Source organism: Piliocolobus tephrosceles, chromosome 15 (genome assembly GCF_002776525.5).
Source record: "Piliocolobus tephrosceles isolate RC106 chromosome 15, ASM277652v3, whole genome shotgun sequence".
Taxonomy (NCBI): Eukaryota; Metazoa; Chordata; class Mammalia; order Primates; family Cercopithecidae; genus Piliocolobus; species Piliocolobus tephrosceles.
The window spans coordinates 87,503,108-87,518,338 of record NC_045448.1 but is presented as its reverse complement, the minus strand read 5'-3'; the positions used below and the strand labels follow the sequence as shown (position 1 = coordinate 87,518,338).

Here is a 15,231-nt window from a genome sequence, read left to right as displayed (position 1 = left end):
ACAGAGCAGGACTTTGATGAATCGTTGCTGATTGAATGAATAAATAAATGACAACTTCTACCTCCAGAGTGTGAAGGGCTATTACAGTTAGGATTCTGGTGGACTCTGTTTAACCAATTAGCAAGCATTTATTGCACTTCTTTTACAGTAGCTCCCAGTACTAAGATGATCCCATTCAGGAAGGCCCTAGGGTTCCACCTGGGTGAACATGAATTTGAATTTATTTGTTCATTTTGGTTGGACAGAACGGATATGAGGATGGGCAGAATAGGGTGCTAGTTAGATTCAGGCAGGCAGGATAGAGGGTTGCTTTGAATCTGAACCCTTCAGCATAGTCACTGAGAATTGTACCCTGGCTGAGTACAAGGGAGCCAGGGCCGGAGCTGCTACATGTGACTTTCTGCTCCTTGAATCACCAGAACGTCAAGGTACAAAGCAAGGGACTTAGTTTTTTCAGGAGGCAAGCCAACCAGGATTTTCTTTTTCTAGCAGCTTCTCAGAAACCTGAACCCATGCCTTCCACCACAGCCACTCAACCCCCCAGTACCTGTTCTGCCCAGGGATGTCAGCAGCCCCCTTGTTGACTTTGGAGGTTGCTGTTCCAACCCTTTGCTTCAGTAACAAACAAAGAACATTCAATAGGGCCCTATCTGGGAGTTGAGGAACTGCTGAGCACAAAGACTGCAGGGCTAGGTTGGGTTGGGCCAGTGTTAAAGCCATTTGCTTGTGTCCTGCAGTGGTGCTCTGCTGCCTTGAGAACAGAGGCGGCTAACTGGCTGGCTCCTGCATGCTGCCAGGCACAGGACTTCCAGAAAAGTGTCTGGCCTTTACCTTGTTGGGTCTAGAAATATTGTCTTAGTCCCCCCAGGAGTGGGTGATCAGATTTTGGTTAACTGATCCTTGCAGACCTACCAGATTACCCCATTCTGGCAGATGTAACCTGGACAAGTTGGAGTCCTCTCCAGGCCTTTTTTGGGTTCTGCCCTGCTGTTGGCATTTGTTATCACAGCGTCTACCAGGGCTTCAACTACTTTTCATACCATATTCCAACCCCTGCGTTCACGGATTATATTTGCAGTGTTAGGGCAGATGCTTTCCAAAACGGCACTGGAAATACACTCATCTGTCAGCGAGCTGTTTCTCAGGTGCTGCCATTATATTGAGTCTGGGTTACTTGAGGAAGCTCTGCTGACAGCCAGTAGTAGCAATCCCCACCCCTAGGGTGTTACATTTAGAGAGCCGTTTCCCTTTGGGACTTTTGTATTTCTGCAGAGAGGACAACATCCAGTGTTTCCTTTGGCCAGCTGTCTTGTGTGTCAGCCCTTGAAAGGATGGACTGGACTTAGGCTCAGCTCAGTCTAGGCGATGTGTCGGGTGTCTGATGGGAACAGATTTAACAGTTGACCGAACTGACATGTTTATTCTGTGTTTAGGCTGGGATCATAGAAGAGATGTTAGAGGACACTTTTGAAAGCATGGACGATCAGGAAGAAATGGAGGAAGAAGCAGAAATGGAAATTGACAGAATTCTGTTTGAAATTACAGCAGGTATGACCATGAGATCCCTCCTTTCTTCTCCTTTTATGGCCATTCTTCCTGCATTCACTAAATTAGCTAGTAGCTTTTTATTTAGGCATTAACTCCCTTCTACATTTTTAACATTTTAGAGTATGCAGCTTATTTCTTGAAAAGCAAGCACAATATCCATAACCATCTTTTAAAAAAACACAAATAATTCTTAAAATTTTTAGAGTTTTCATGATTCTAAAGGAAGATACTGCTCTCATATACTGCTGTTGGGATTTTAAATTGGTATAGACTTTCTTGAAAGCAATTTGACCGTAGCCATTCAAAAGCCCTTGCCCTCGCCAGGTGCAGTGGTTCACGCCTGTTATCCCAGCACTTTGGGAGGCTGAGGTGGGTGGATCACTTGAGCTCAGGAGTTTGAGACCCGCCTGGGCAACCATAGTGAGACCTCATCTCAAAAAAATATGTATTAAAAAAAAAAAAAAGTATTTGACCTAACAGATTGACTTCTGGGAGTTTAATGAAATAATTAAGAATGTGCTGAAATATTTAACTCAAGGATGTCTGTAGTAGCATTCTTTATAACAATTAAAAGTTTGAAGGCCAGGTGCAGTAGCTTATGCTTATAATCCCAACACTTTTTGAGGGAGGCCGAGGCAAGTGGATTGGTTGAACTCAGGAGCCCAGCCTGGGCAACATGGTGAAATCCTATCTCTACAAAAAATATATAAATTAGGTGGGTGTGGTAGCACATGCCTTAGTCCCAGCTGCTTGGGAGACTGAGGTGGGAGGACTGCTTGAGCCCAGGAGGTCCGGGCTGCAGTTGGCCATGATCATGCTACTGCACCCCAGCCTGGGTGACAGAGAGACATCCTGTCTCAAAAAAAAGAAAAAAGAAAAGTTTGAAACAAACTAAATGCCTAATAAAATCATTTGTGTTATATTTATTTTAATGGTATACTATATATTGTGATAGATATAGAAATATACTCATTAACATGGAAAGATATTTACAATATGTGATTAAAGCCTTTTTACTGAAATACATACTTTTGTGTAAAAACGTCTCTATAGAAGTCTGGAAGGAAGATGATAAAAATAGTAATCTCCAAGTGATGGTTAATGAGTTTTTAAACTTTTTACTTCTAGATTTTCTGAGTTTCATGTTTAATTTAAAAAATGGTGGGGTTTAATTTTTATTTGTTCATTTGTTGGTTTTAAGTTGTTGGGGAAAGGAAGACAGTTACTCCAAGAAAATATTTTGTGAAGATTTACAAATAGTTTAGTTTTATTCAGAAAGAAGATTTAAAGTTTTCAGTAGCATTTAGGAATTTAGATTAGGAGCTTCAGAACCAAGATTCCTACACAATTATTATGACTTTGGCATCATTACAGGTAGCTATTTGCACATTTCCCAGAGTGAGTAAACCCCCTCCCAAAACAACTTGATTTACGGTCCCATTTTTGTATCTGGTCAGATTGGTCCAGGAATGAAAGGGAAGATTGAGGGGCTGCTTCCTTAAGCCAATGTGGTGTTCATCTTCGCTCTTTCTTTTCAGGGGCCTTGGGCAAAGCACCCAGTAAAGTGACCGATGCCCTTCCAGAGCCAGAACCTTCAGGAGCGATGGCTGCCTCAGATGAGGAGGAGGAGGAAGAGGCTCTGGAGGCTATGCAGTCCCGGCTGGCCACACTCCGCAGCTAGGGGCTGCCTACCCCGCTGGGTGTGCTCACACTCCTCTCAAGAGCTGCCATTTTATGTATCTCTTGCATTACACCTCCGTTGTGAGGACTACCATTTTGGAGAGGGTTCTGTTTGTCTCTTTTCACTCTCTGCCCAGGTTTTGGGATCGCAAAGAATTTGTTCTTGTAAAGGTGGTGTAAATAAATGCATCATTTTTAGGAGTATAGACAGAAATATCTTATTTTGGGGAGGAGAAAGAAATCCATCTTCTCATGAAGCAGTTCTGAAAATACAGGTGATTGCGTGAATGTCGAAGATTCTACTTTTGTCTCTAAAACACTGTATAAATGAATTTTAATAAATTTTTGCTTTAGCACTTGGCCCCATTGTAGATTGCCCTGTGCAGTAAACTTTCAAGGTGTTGGCTGCCCCAGATTGCTTCATTTGTTGGGTGTGGAAAGAGTTGCGATGGCCAGGCATATGGGATTTGGAAGCTCAGCAGAACTGACTTCTGCTCTGTGGATGCTGCTCCCCAGCCTTCACAGAAATGGTATGGCAGCCATTCTTTTATCTGTTTAACCAAGAGGATGGTTGGGAATTGTGCTGCTTGTCCTGTTGGCTGGTGGCTGTATTATGTCCTGGGGTGTGTATGTGGGTCTATTTAGAGCTTCTGTCCCTTCCTTCCCATTGAAGTTGCACCCAGATCAGACAGCTGTAGGACTAGGTCTCTTTCACCTCTCATTGCCTGTCCCTGCTTTGAGCTGGTTGTCTTGTGCATGGGACATGGGCCTTCCTATCCGTGTTTTCTCAAAGTCAGGAGCTGACCAGGAGCACACTAAGGTGTGGTCATGCATCCTAACCAACATTCACTCATCTGGGACATTCTTAAGATACATTTATAAATCATTTTAACAGTAACACTTTGTATGTGTTGAGAGTTTACAAAGCTCTTTGACATATGCGATCTCATTTAGTCTTTACAAATAAGGAAAACAGCTCAGTTTGGGAAGTATCAGAGCTGGGATTCAAACCCAGATCCTCTGGTCCAAGTTGTATGTGCACTGAACTAATCAGGCAGGAAAAAAAACCCAGCCACTGTCTTCACAGATCGATTTTTGTATATTGTAGCAAAATCCTGAAACAATGGGGTCCTTCCAGCCTCATCATACAAAATGGCAATCTTGGCTGGGTGTGGTGGTTCATGCCTATAATCCCAGTGCTTTATAAGGCTGAGGCAGGAGGCTCTCTTGAGAATAGGAGTTCAAGACCAGCCTGGGCAACATAGCAAGATCCTGTCTCTACCAAAAAAAAAAAAAAAAAAAAGAAGTCATTCTTGAGTCCAGAGGACCCTCCTATTACTCTTGATTTCATCTTTAGAGTATAGTTTAAAAAGTTTTTTAAATAAAGGATTTTTTTAAATCAGTTGTAGGTTCACAGCAAAATTGAACCAAAAAATCTCATATATCCCGTCCTCACACATGCACAGCCTCCCACCACTATCAATATCCCACACCAGACACATCATTATCGCCTGAAGTCCATAGTTTACATGAGGATTCACTCTTCGTGTTTTACGTTGTATGGACTCGGACAGATGTATAATATCTTCTACAATTATAGAATCATATAGAATAGTTTCACTGCCCTAAAACTTCTATGTGCTTCACCTGTTCATCCCTTTCTTCCCTAATCCCCCAGCAACCACTTAAAAAAAATTACTTTAGGTTCGGGAGTACATGTGCAGGTAAACTCATGACAAGGGGGTCTATTATACAGATTATTTAGTGACCCAGGTACTAAGCCTAGTCCCCAATAGTTATTTTTCTGGTCCTGTCCCTTTTCCCACCCTCTACCCTCAGGTAGGTCCCAGTGTGTTACTCCTTTGTGTCCATGTTATTTCGCTCCCACTTATAAGTGAGAACATGTAATATTTGGTTTCCTGTTCCTGCATTAGTTTGCTAAGGATAATGGCCTCCAGCCCATCCATGTTCCTGCAAAGGACATGATCTCATTCTTTGGCAACCACTTTTTACTGTCTCCCTAGTTTTCCCTTTTCTAGAATGTTATATTAGAATCATACAATATGTAGCCTTTTCAGACTGGCTTCTTTCACTTAGTAATATGCAATTAAGGTTCCTCCATGTCATTTCATGGCTTAATAGTGCATTTATTTTTAGCACTGAATAATACTCCATTGTCTAGATGAACAGTTTATCCATTCACCTATTGAAAGACTTCTTCGTGGTTTCCAAGTTTTGGCAATTATGAATAAAGCTGTTGTAAACATCTGTCTGCAGCTTTTTCTGTGGGCATGTTTTTAATTCATTTGAATAAATACCAGGAGCTTCAGTGCTGGATCATATGGTTTGTCTCGTTTGTCAAAGTGCACCATTTGCATTCCCGCCAGCAATTAATGAGTTCCTGTTGCTCCACACCCTCACCAGCATTTGGTGGTGTAAGCGTTCTGGGTTTTGGCTATTCTAATAGTTGTGTGGTGGTACCTGATTGACATTTGCAGTAACCTCATGACATGTTGAACGTCTTTTCATATGCTTGCTTCTCAGTAAGTTGTCTTTTCAGGTCTTTTGCCTATTGTTTAATTGCGTATTTCTGATTATTGAATTTTAAGTATTGTCTATTTTGGAAAACAGTCCTTTATCAGATGTGCCTTTTGCAAGTATTTTATCCCAGTCTGTGGTTTGTCTTCTCATTATCTTGACAGCGACTTTCACAAAGCAGAAGTTTTTATTTTTATTGAAATCCAGCTTATCTGTATTTTTCATGGATTGTGCCTTTAGTGTTGTATTTTAAAAAATCATCACCAAACCCACAGCCATCTCTATTTTCTCCTGTTATCTTCCAGGAGTTTTGTGTTTTACATTTAGGTCTGTGATCTACTTTAATTTTTATGAAGGGTGTTAAAGTCTGTGTCTAGATTTGTTTTTTCTTGCTTTTTTTCTTTTTTTTTTATTTTGCATGTGTGTGTCCAGTTGTCCACCATTTGTTGATGTTGAAAAGACTTCGAGACAGGGTCTCACTCTGTCGACCCATGCTGGAGTAGCGTGATGCCATTTTGGCTCACTGCAACCTCTGCTTCCTGGGCGCAAGTGATCCTCCCCCGGTGCATGCCGTCATGCTCAGCTAATTTTTAAAGGTGTTTTTGTAGAGATGAGGTTTCACTATATTGCCCAGGCTGGTCTCGAACTCCTGGACTTAGGCGATCCTTCCTCTTTGGCCTCCCAAGGTGCTGGGATTAGCCATGAGCCACTGCCTCTAGCAAAGACTCTCTTTTCTCCATTGTATTGCATTTGCTTCCATGTCAAAGATCAGTTGACTGTATTTGTGTGGGGCTATTTCTGGGCGATTTGTTTCCAGTGATCATGTCTATTTTTTCACCATTACCACCCTATCTTGATTACTGTAGCTTTATAGTGAGTCTTAAAGTTGGGTAGTATCAGTCTTCTGACCTTTTTCTCTTTCAACATTGTGCCAGCTATTCTGATCTTTTGCCTCTCCATGTAAACTTTAGAACCAGTTTGTCAAGATCCACAAAATAACTTGCTGGGTTTTGACTGGGATTGCATTGAATCCACAGGTGAAGTTGGCAAAAACTGACATGCAGCAATGCCAGGTTATTGTTTTATGATAGCCTTAATCCATCTAGTTTCTTCACAGGATGATGTTGGAATTATGGGATGCTCATAATCCCTGAATATTATTTAGGTGGATAATTAAACTTTATCTCGGTAGATGGTTGGATAGCCAGAATAGTGATAACCTCTCTTCCAGCCACTCAAATAAAATGATCTAAACATAGGGTTGGTTTAATTGTTGAGAGGTCATGTTTTTTCCATTCTTGCTCTCAGGTAAGGAAAGAGCACTGTCGGTTCATGCATTCCTTTATCCCTCGTACACTTTGTTGGGCACTGATACGGTTTGGCTCCGTGTCCCCACCCAAATCTCATGTTGAATTGTGATCCTAAGTGTTGGAGATGGGGCCTGGTGGGAAGTGACTGGATCATGGAGGCGGATTTTCCCCTTGCTGTTCTCATGATAGTGAGTTCTCATAGACGTGGTTGTTTAGAAGTGTATAGCACTTCCTGCTTCACTCTCTCCCACTCCACCATGTGACAAAGGTGCCTTTGCCCTTCCGCTGTGACTCAAGTTTCCTGAGGCCTTCCCAACCGTGCCTCCTGTACAACCTGCGGAACTGTGAGTCAGTTAAAACGCTTTTCTTCATTAATTACCCAGTCTCAGGTAATTTTTTATGGCAGTGTGAGAACAGACTAATATAGAAAATTGGTACCAGAGAAGTGGGACATTGCTATAAAGATACCTGAAAATGTGGAAGTGACTTTGGAACTGGGTAATGGGCAGAGGTTGGAAGTTTGGAGGGCTCACAAGAAGACAGGAAGATGAGGGAAAGTTTGCAACTTCGAGACTTGTTGAATGGTTGTGACCAACGTGCTGACAGTGATATGGATAGTGAAGTCCAGGCTGAGTTGGTCTTAGATGGGAGATAAGAAACTTATTTGGAACTGGAGTGAAGGTCACTCTTGGCTGTGCTTTAGCTAAGAGAGTGGTGGCATTGTGCCCCTGCTCTAGAGATCTGTGAAATCTGAACTTGAGAGGGTACCTGGCAGAAAAAACTTCTAAGCAGCAAGGTGTTCAAGATGTAGCCTGACTGCTTCTAAAAGCCTATGCTCATTTGCATGAACAAAGAAATGACCTGAAACTAGAACTTATATTTAAAACGAACGCTGAGCTTTTATAAAAGTTTGGAGAATTTGCAGCCCAACCATGTGGTAAAAAAGAAAAACCCATTTTCTGGGGAAATTCAAGGCTGCAGAAATTTGCATAAGACGACTCTCATGCTAATAGCCAAGACAGTGAGGAAAATGCCTCCAGAGCATTTCAGAGACCTTCACAGCAGCTCCTCCCATCACAAGCATGGAAGCTTAGGAGGGAGAAATGGTTTCGTGGGCCAGGCCCAGGGCCCCACTGTTCTGTGCAGCCTTGGAACATGGCACACTGCATCCCAGCCACTCCAGCTCCAGCTGTGACTAAAAGGGACCAAGGTACAGCTTGGGCTGCTGCTTCAGAGGGTGCAAGCTCCAAACCTTGGTGGCTTCCATGTGGTGTTAGGTGGGTGTACAAAGGCAAGAGTTGCCTCGATTTCAGAGGATGTATGGAAACGCCTGGATGTCCAGGAAGAAGTTTGGTGCAGAGGCAGACAGCCCTCATGGGTAACATCTGCAAGGGCAGTGTGGAGAGGAAATGTGGGGTTGGAGCCCACACACAGAGTCCCCACTGGGGCACTGCCTAGTGAAACTATGAGAAGAGGGCCACCATCCTCCAGACCCCAGAATTGCAGATCCACTGACAGCTTGCACTGTGCACCTGTAAATATTAGCCAGCCTGTGAAAGCAGCCATAGGGGCCATATTTAAAGCTACAGAGGCAGAGCTGCCCAAGGCCTTCAGAGCCCACCCCTTGTGTCAGTGTGGCCTGGATGTGAGACATGGAGTCAAAGATCATTCTGGAGGCTTGAGATTTAATGACTGCCCTCCTTGGTTCTGGACTTGCATGGGGCCCATAGCCCCTTTTTGGCTGATTTCTCCTGTTTGGAATGGGAGCATTTACCCCTATGCCTGCAGCCCCATTGTATCTTGGAAGTAACTTGTTTTTGATTTTACAGGCTCATAGGAGGAAGGGACTTGGCTTGTCTCAGATGAGACCTGACTTGGGACATTTGAGTTAATGCTGGAATGAGTTAAGACTTTAGGGGGCTGTTGGGAAGGCATGATTGTGTTTTGAAATGTGAGGACATGAGATTTGGGTGGGGCCAGGAGTGGAATGATATGGTTTGGCTGTGTGTCCCCACCCAAATCTCATGTTGAATTGTGATCCTGAGTCTTGGAGGTAAAGCCTGGTGGGAGGCGATTGGATCATGGGTGCAGATTTCCCCCTTGCTGTTCTCATGATAGTGAGTTCTCATGAGATCTGGTTAAGTGTGTAGCAGTTCCCCCTTTGCTTGCTCTCTCCTTCTGCCATGTGAAGAAGGTCCTTGCTTTCCCTTCGCCCTTCTACCATGACTAAGTTTCTCAAGGCCTCCCAGCCATACTTCCTGTACAGCCTGCAGAACTGTGAGTTAATTAAACCTCTTTTCTTCATAAATTTTCCAGTCTCAGGTAGTACTTTATAGCGGTGTGAGAATGGACTAATGCACGCATCATCATTGGGGACAAAGTGAGTCGGACACTTAGTCCTAGAAGGGCATTTGATGTGGAAGGCAAATAATGGTTGTATAGACGTGCAATAAAAGTTTCTCTATCTTCAGGTACTCAACTTGAGTCCAGCAATAGCAGCATCAGCTCCCACCCACCCTGCCTCGCATCTTACCCCAAACACACATAGGATCTACTTGGTGCCCTAATTTTATTCATTTCCAAGGGCACTCAAACTATCATTCCAAACCACCATCACATTTCTGTTTTGAAACATAGCTTTTTAAAAATCACTTTTCAGCTTGAGGTGGTCACCTAGTAGTTCACTCCAAGCAGGCTATAACCTGACTATCCCTGTCTCATCTATCAAAGATGTCTTCCACAACACTTAGCAATCATACAGCTCATATGGCTTTAGGCACCTTGGTTTTATGTATTTCCAGGTGTTTGTCTTGGAACTCCTGTAGAGATGGGGTTCTGACTCATTTGTTTCCAAATAGTACTAGTCATGTCTGCTTTGGGCCTTTTTCCAGTCCCGCAACTGACAAATCATACAGCTTTCAAAGCTTTCACTAACTGGGACCATTTTTCTTGTCCTACTGTTAATGACAGGTGCTCTTCAAATGGTAATCTTTATTATCAGTAATAAAAGGATCTTAGACTTGGAAATGTTTGGTTAAAATAAACATAAAACAGGTTTTCTTGAGAACTTTTCTAAGGCTTTCATATGCTTTTCCCAAATTTATTTGACTAATACAGTTTTCTTTTGAGACATCAGAATTAACATCCCCCAGCCACTGAACCATCTCAGAAATGCAGATCTAGGCCATAGTGGGGAAATACCTTGTTTTTTAGAGTAAGGAAGTTCTTTCCTGTACATAATTATAGTTTCAAAAATAGATTTATAGAATATCAGCAAGATGTTGGAGTAGACAGCTTCAAACACCCATCCTTCCAGAGAGGGGAACACCCCTGAACCCAGTTTGTCAGAGCTCTGGAAAACAAAGGTTACTATAAAGCAACCAAGTAAATCTGGATTAAGAAAAAGGAAACTTAATAATGGTAAGAAAACTTTGTGTCATTTTTACTTGCCCCTCCCAGCATGGCAGTGGTCTTGAATACAGCAGCCCACAGACCCTGGTTCTTGGTTCCAGAGGGAACAAAGCAGGCCTTATTCACAAGTTATATGTGTCTGCCGTAAATCTGTCTGGGAGACTGACACAAGGTGTCATCTCTGGTTTGCCTGAGAACCTCCTTGGCAGAAAAGCGCAGGCATTGCTTGAAAACACTGTAAGGCAATGAGGAAGAAAGTGCACCTTTTACCTGAGGTGAAAGATTAAAGTTGAAACATACAATGGACTGCCTAAAACCTGGGAAGAAAAGCTGGGGAGGTAAAAGAAAACCATAGACAAATGAACTAAAAAGGAAACCAGGAAAACACTACTAATGAAATGAGAATAAAGAGACAGAAAGTGTAAAATAGAACCACACAGAAACACTGGAGCTCAAATGTATACTAACTGAAATTTTTGAAAATACACTAGAGGGGTTCAACAGCAGGTTTCAGTAGGTACAAGGGGGAATCAGCAAACTTGAAAACAGAATAATTGAAAAAAATACAGTCTAAGGCTGGGCTTGGTGGCTCATGCCTGTAATCCCAGCACTTTGGGAGGCTAAGGCAGGAGAACTGCTTGAGCAGAGGAGTTTGAAACTATTCTGGCAACATGGCGAGACCCCATCTCTACAAAAAATAAAAAATTAGCCAGGCATAGTGGCATACACCTATAGTTTCCACCAACTTGGAGGCTGAAATGGGAGGAGGATCACCTCAGCCTGGGAGACTGAGGCTGCAATGAGCTGTGATCATGCCACTGTACTCCAGCCTGGGTGACAGAGTGAGACCCTGTCTCAAAAAAAAAAAATCAGTCTATGGAATAGAAAGAGTTAAGAATGAAGAAAAGCCAAAGGACTTGTGGAAGCCCATCAAGCTCACCAATATACACATTATGGCAGTGTCAGGGGGAAAAGAGACAAAAGGACAGTATTTGAAGATATAATGGTTGAAAATCTCCAAAATCTGAAAGATAAGAATCCAAGAAACTCAATTCCAAACAGGATAAACCCAAAGGGATCCACAATGAGACACGACAGACAAACTTAAAAATAAAATTTAAAGCAGCAAGAGAGAAGTGACTCATTATGTACAAGGGATCCTCAATGTAATTTCTTATCAGAATCCACAAGGGCCAGAAGGCTGTAAGGATAACATATTTAAGGTGCTGGGGAGAAAAAAAGCTATCAATGAAGAATTAATTATATTCCAGGGAAATTATCCTTCAAGAATGAAGGAGAAACTGAGACGTTCCCTGAAAAGCGAAAATGAAGGCAGTCTATTTCTTAGCAGATCTGCCACACAATAAATACTAAAGTGAGACCTTAAGGCTGAAATGAAACAACCCTAGACTAACTTAAAGTCATACAAAAAAAGTAATAATTAAGAGCACTAGTACAGATAATTCCAAGTAAATATAAAAGCCAGTTATACTCTGGTTTGTAATTCATTTTTTCCTATTTTTTGCCTTAAGGCAAATATGCATAAATAATTAAAAATCTAGGACGGGCACAGTGGCTCAAGCCTGTAATCCCAGCACTTTGGGGAGGCTGAGACGGGCGGATCACGAGGTCAGGAGATCGAGACCATCCTGGCTAACCCGGTGAAACCCCGTCTCTGCTAAAAAATACAAAAAACTAGCTGGGCGAGGTGTCGGGCGCCTGTAGTCCCAGCTACTCGGGAGGCTGAGGCAGGAGAATGGCGTGAACCTGGGAAGTGGAGCTTGCAGTGAGCTGAGATCCGGCCACTGCACTCCAACCTGGGCGACAGAGTGAGACTCCGTCTCAAAAAAAGAAAAGAAAAAATCTATGTTAATGGCCACAATGTATAGAGATGTAATCTGTGACAATAACACTATAAATAAGGAAAGATGAAGATGTATAGGGGCAGACTTTTTGTATACTATTGCAGTTTGTAAGCCAGGCACAATGGCTCACGCCTGTAATCGTAGCACTTTGGGAGGCTGAGGTGGGTGGACTGCTTGAGGCCAGGAGTTTGAGACCAGTCTGGGCAACAGTGAGACCTCGCCTCTACAAAAAAATAAAAAATAAAAATACTAGCTGAGTGTGGTGGTGCATGTCTGTAGTCCCAGCTACTCAGGAAACTGAGGTGGGAAGATCACTTGAGCCCAGGTGGCAGATGCAGTGAGCCAAGACTGTGCCAGCCTGGGTGACACAGTGAGGCTCTGTCTCAAAAACAAAACAAGAGAAACTCCTGAAGTTTGTAAAGCTTAAGATGTTAGCTGCAGTTCCTGAGGGAATAACCAAGAAAATAACTTAAAAATACACACAAAAGGAAAGAAAAGGAGGTACAGTACAAAGTTTCAACTAAATATGAAATAAAGCAGTAATGGTGGGATTTTAAGTAACAAAAACCAGATAAAACATACAGAAAACAGCTAAAAAGCAGAAGTCAGTCATCTAATTACTCTAAATGTATTAAACTCCAATTAAAAGGCAGATTGAAGGGATAAAAAACATGATCTAGCTATATGCTGACAATTTAGATACAAAGAAAAAAAGGTTAAAAGTAAAAGGATGGAAAAGAGCCCATAGAAATGGTAACCACTAGAAAGCTGGGGTTATCTATATAATTGTCAGACAAAACAGATTTCAGTTTAAGATTTCAAGACACCAAAGAAGGACATTATATGTTGATAAAAGGACCAATCCATTAAGAATATATAATAAACACATATGCAATTATAAACATATATGCACCTAACAACAGAACTTCCAAAAGACATGAAGTAAAAATTGCCAGAACGTTCTACAGTAATAGTTGCAGACTTCAGTATCCCACTTTCAATAACAAACATGACAACCAGGCAAAACATCAATAAAGAAACAGAGGGCTTGGATGACACTATATACCAAACAGACCCAACAGACATACAGAATGACCCACCCAACAACAGCAAAATATACACTGTTCTCAAATGCAAATGGGACAATCTCCAGCATAAACCATATGGGCACAAAACAAGTCTCAAGAAATTTAAAAAGACTGAAATTATACAAAGTATCTTTGCCAACCAGGATGGAATAAAATCAGAAATCAGTAACAGAGGAAAACTAAAAAATTCACAAATATGTGGAAATTAACAGTCTTAACCAAAGGGTCAAGGAAGAAATCACAAGAGAAATTAGAAAATACCTGAGACATGGCTCACGCCTGTAATCCCAGCACTTTGGGAGGCTGAGGCGGGCATATCACGAGGTGAAGAGATCGAGATCAGCCTGGCCAACATGGTGAAACCTCGTCTCTACTAAAAATACAAAAATTAGCTGAGCATGGTGGCATGCACCTGCAGTGCTAGCTACTCGGGAGGCTGAGGCAGGAGAATCGTTTGAACCCAGGAGGTGGAGGTTGCAGTGAGCCAAGATCACACCACTGCACTCCAGCCTGGTGACAGAACAAGACTCTGTCTTAAAAAAAAAAAAAAAAAACCTGAGATAAATGAAAATGAAAACACAACACGCCAAAACATAGGGGATGCAGCAAAAATAATGCTCAGAGGGAAATTTACGGCTATAAATACCTATATTAAATGAGAAGAAAGATTTCATATCAATAACTGTCATAGACCATTCAGACTCCTGTAACAACATACTTAAGACTGGGTAATTTAACAAACAAACAAAAAAAATTTATTGCTCACAGTACCACAGGTTTTCCAGAGGCTGGAAAGCATAAGACCAGGGCAGCAGCAGATTTGGTGTCCGGTAAAGGCTTGCTCTCTGCTTCATGGATGGTGCCTTCTAGCTGTGTTTTCACATTCCCGAAAGGTTAGAGGAACTTGCTTGAGCCTCTTTGATAAGCACTAATCCCACTCATGATGTTCATGTGAAGCCCTAATACCTTATTTCCCAAAGGCTCCACCTCTTAATACTATTTTTTTTTTTTTTTTTTTGAGACGGAGTCTCGCTCTGTCACCCAGGCTGGAGTGCAGTGGCCGGATCTCAGCTCACTGCAAGCTCTGCCTCCCGGGTTCATGCCATTCTCCTGCCTCAGCCTCCCGAGTAGCTGGGACTACAGGCACCCGCCACCATGCCCGGCTAGTTTTTTGTAGTTTTTAGTACAGACGGGGTTTCACCATGTTAGCCAGGATGGTCTCGATCTCCTGACCTCGTGATCCGCCCGTCTCAGCCTCCCAAAGTGCTGGGATTACAGGCTTGAGCCACCGCGCCCGGCCTCTTAATACTATTACATTGGGCATTAGATTTCAATATATGAATTTTGAGAGTCAACAACATTCAGACCATAGCAATAACCTAACTGTACACCTTAAGGAACCAGAAAAAAAGAGAAACAAACTAAACCCAGAACTAGCAAAAGGACAAAGATTAAAGCAGATATAAATGAAATTGGAAACAGAAAAACTACAGAAAATCAACAAAATCAAAAGACAGTTCTATAAAAATACCAACAAAATTAACAAGCCTAGAGCTAGACTGACTACAGGAGGATGAGGATGAGGGCAGAAGTTACTAAAATCAGATACGAAATAGAAGAAACCACCACCCACTTTACACAAATAAAACGGATTTTAAAAGAATGCTATAAACAATTATATCTCAATATATCAGCAATATCCTGATACCAATTTCAGAGAAAGATACCACAAGAAAAACTACAACAAACCCTTATGGTTACAGATGCAGACATCCTCAAAATACTAGAAAA

At 42.1% G+C, this 15,231-nt stretch overlaps 1 protein-coding gene across 3 annotated transcripts in view; it reads left to right on the top strand.

Moving 5' to 3' along the window:
• LOC111551124 (E3 ubiquitin-protein ligase RNF103) overlaps positions 1–4,508 on the top strand; it is a 117,749-nt gene extending 113,241 nt beyond the window's left edge. For 2 of the 3 annotated variants that reach the window (XM_023224940.2, XM_023224937.2), the window contains 2 exons: positions 1,434–1,548; positions 3,087–4,508. In XM_023224940.2, the coding sequence (XP_023080708.1) occupies positions 1,434–1,548; positions 3,087–3,229 (258 nt within the window). In that variant the 3' untranslated portion in view covers positions 3,230–4,508. The remainder of the gene's footprint in view (positions 1–1,433; positions 1,549–3,086) is intronic. The other variant, XM_023224939.1, reaches the window with a different exon arrangement.
• Positions 4,509–15,231: the final 10,723 nt, after the last annotated feature.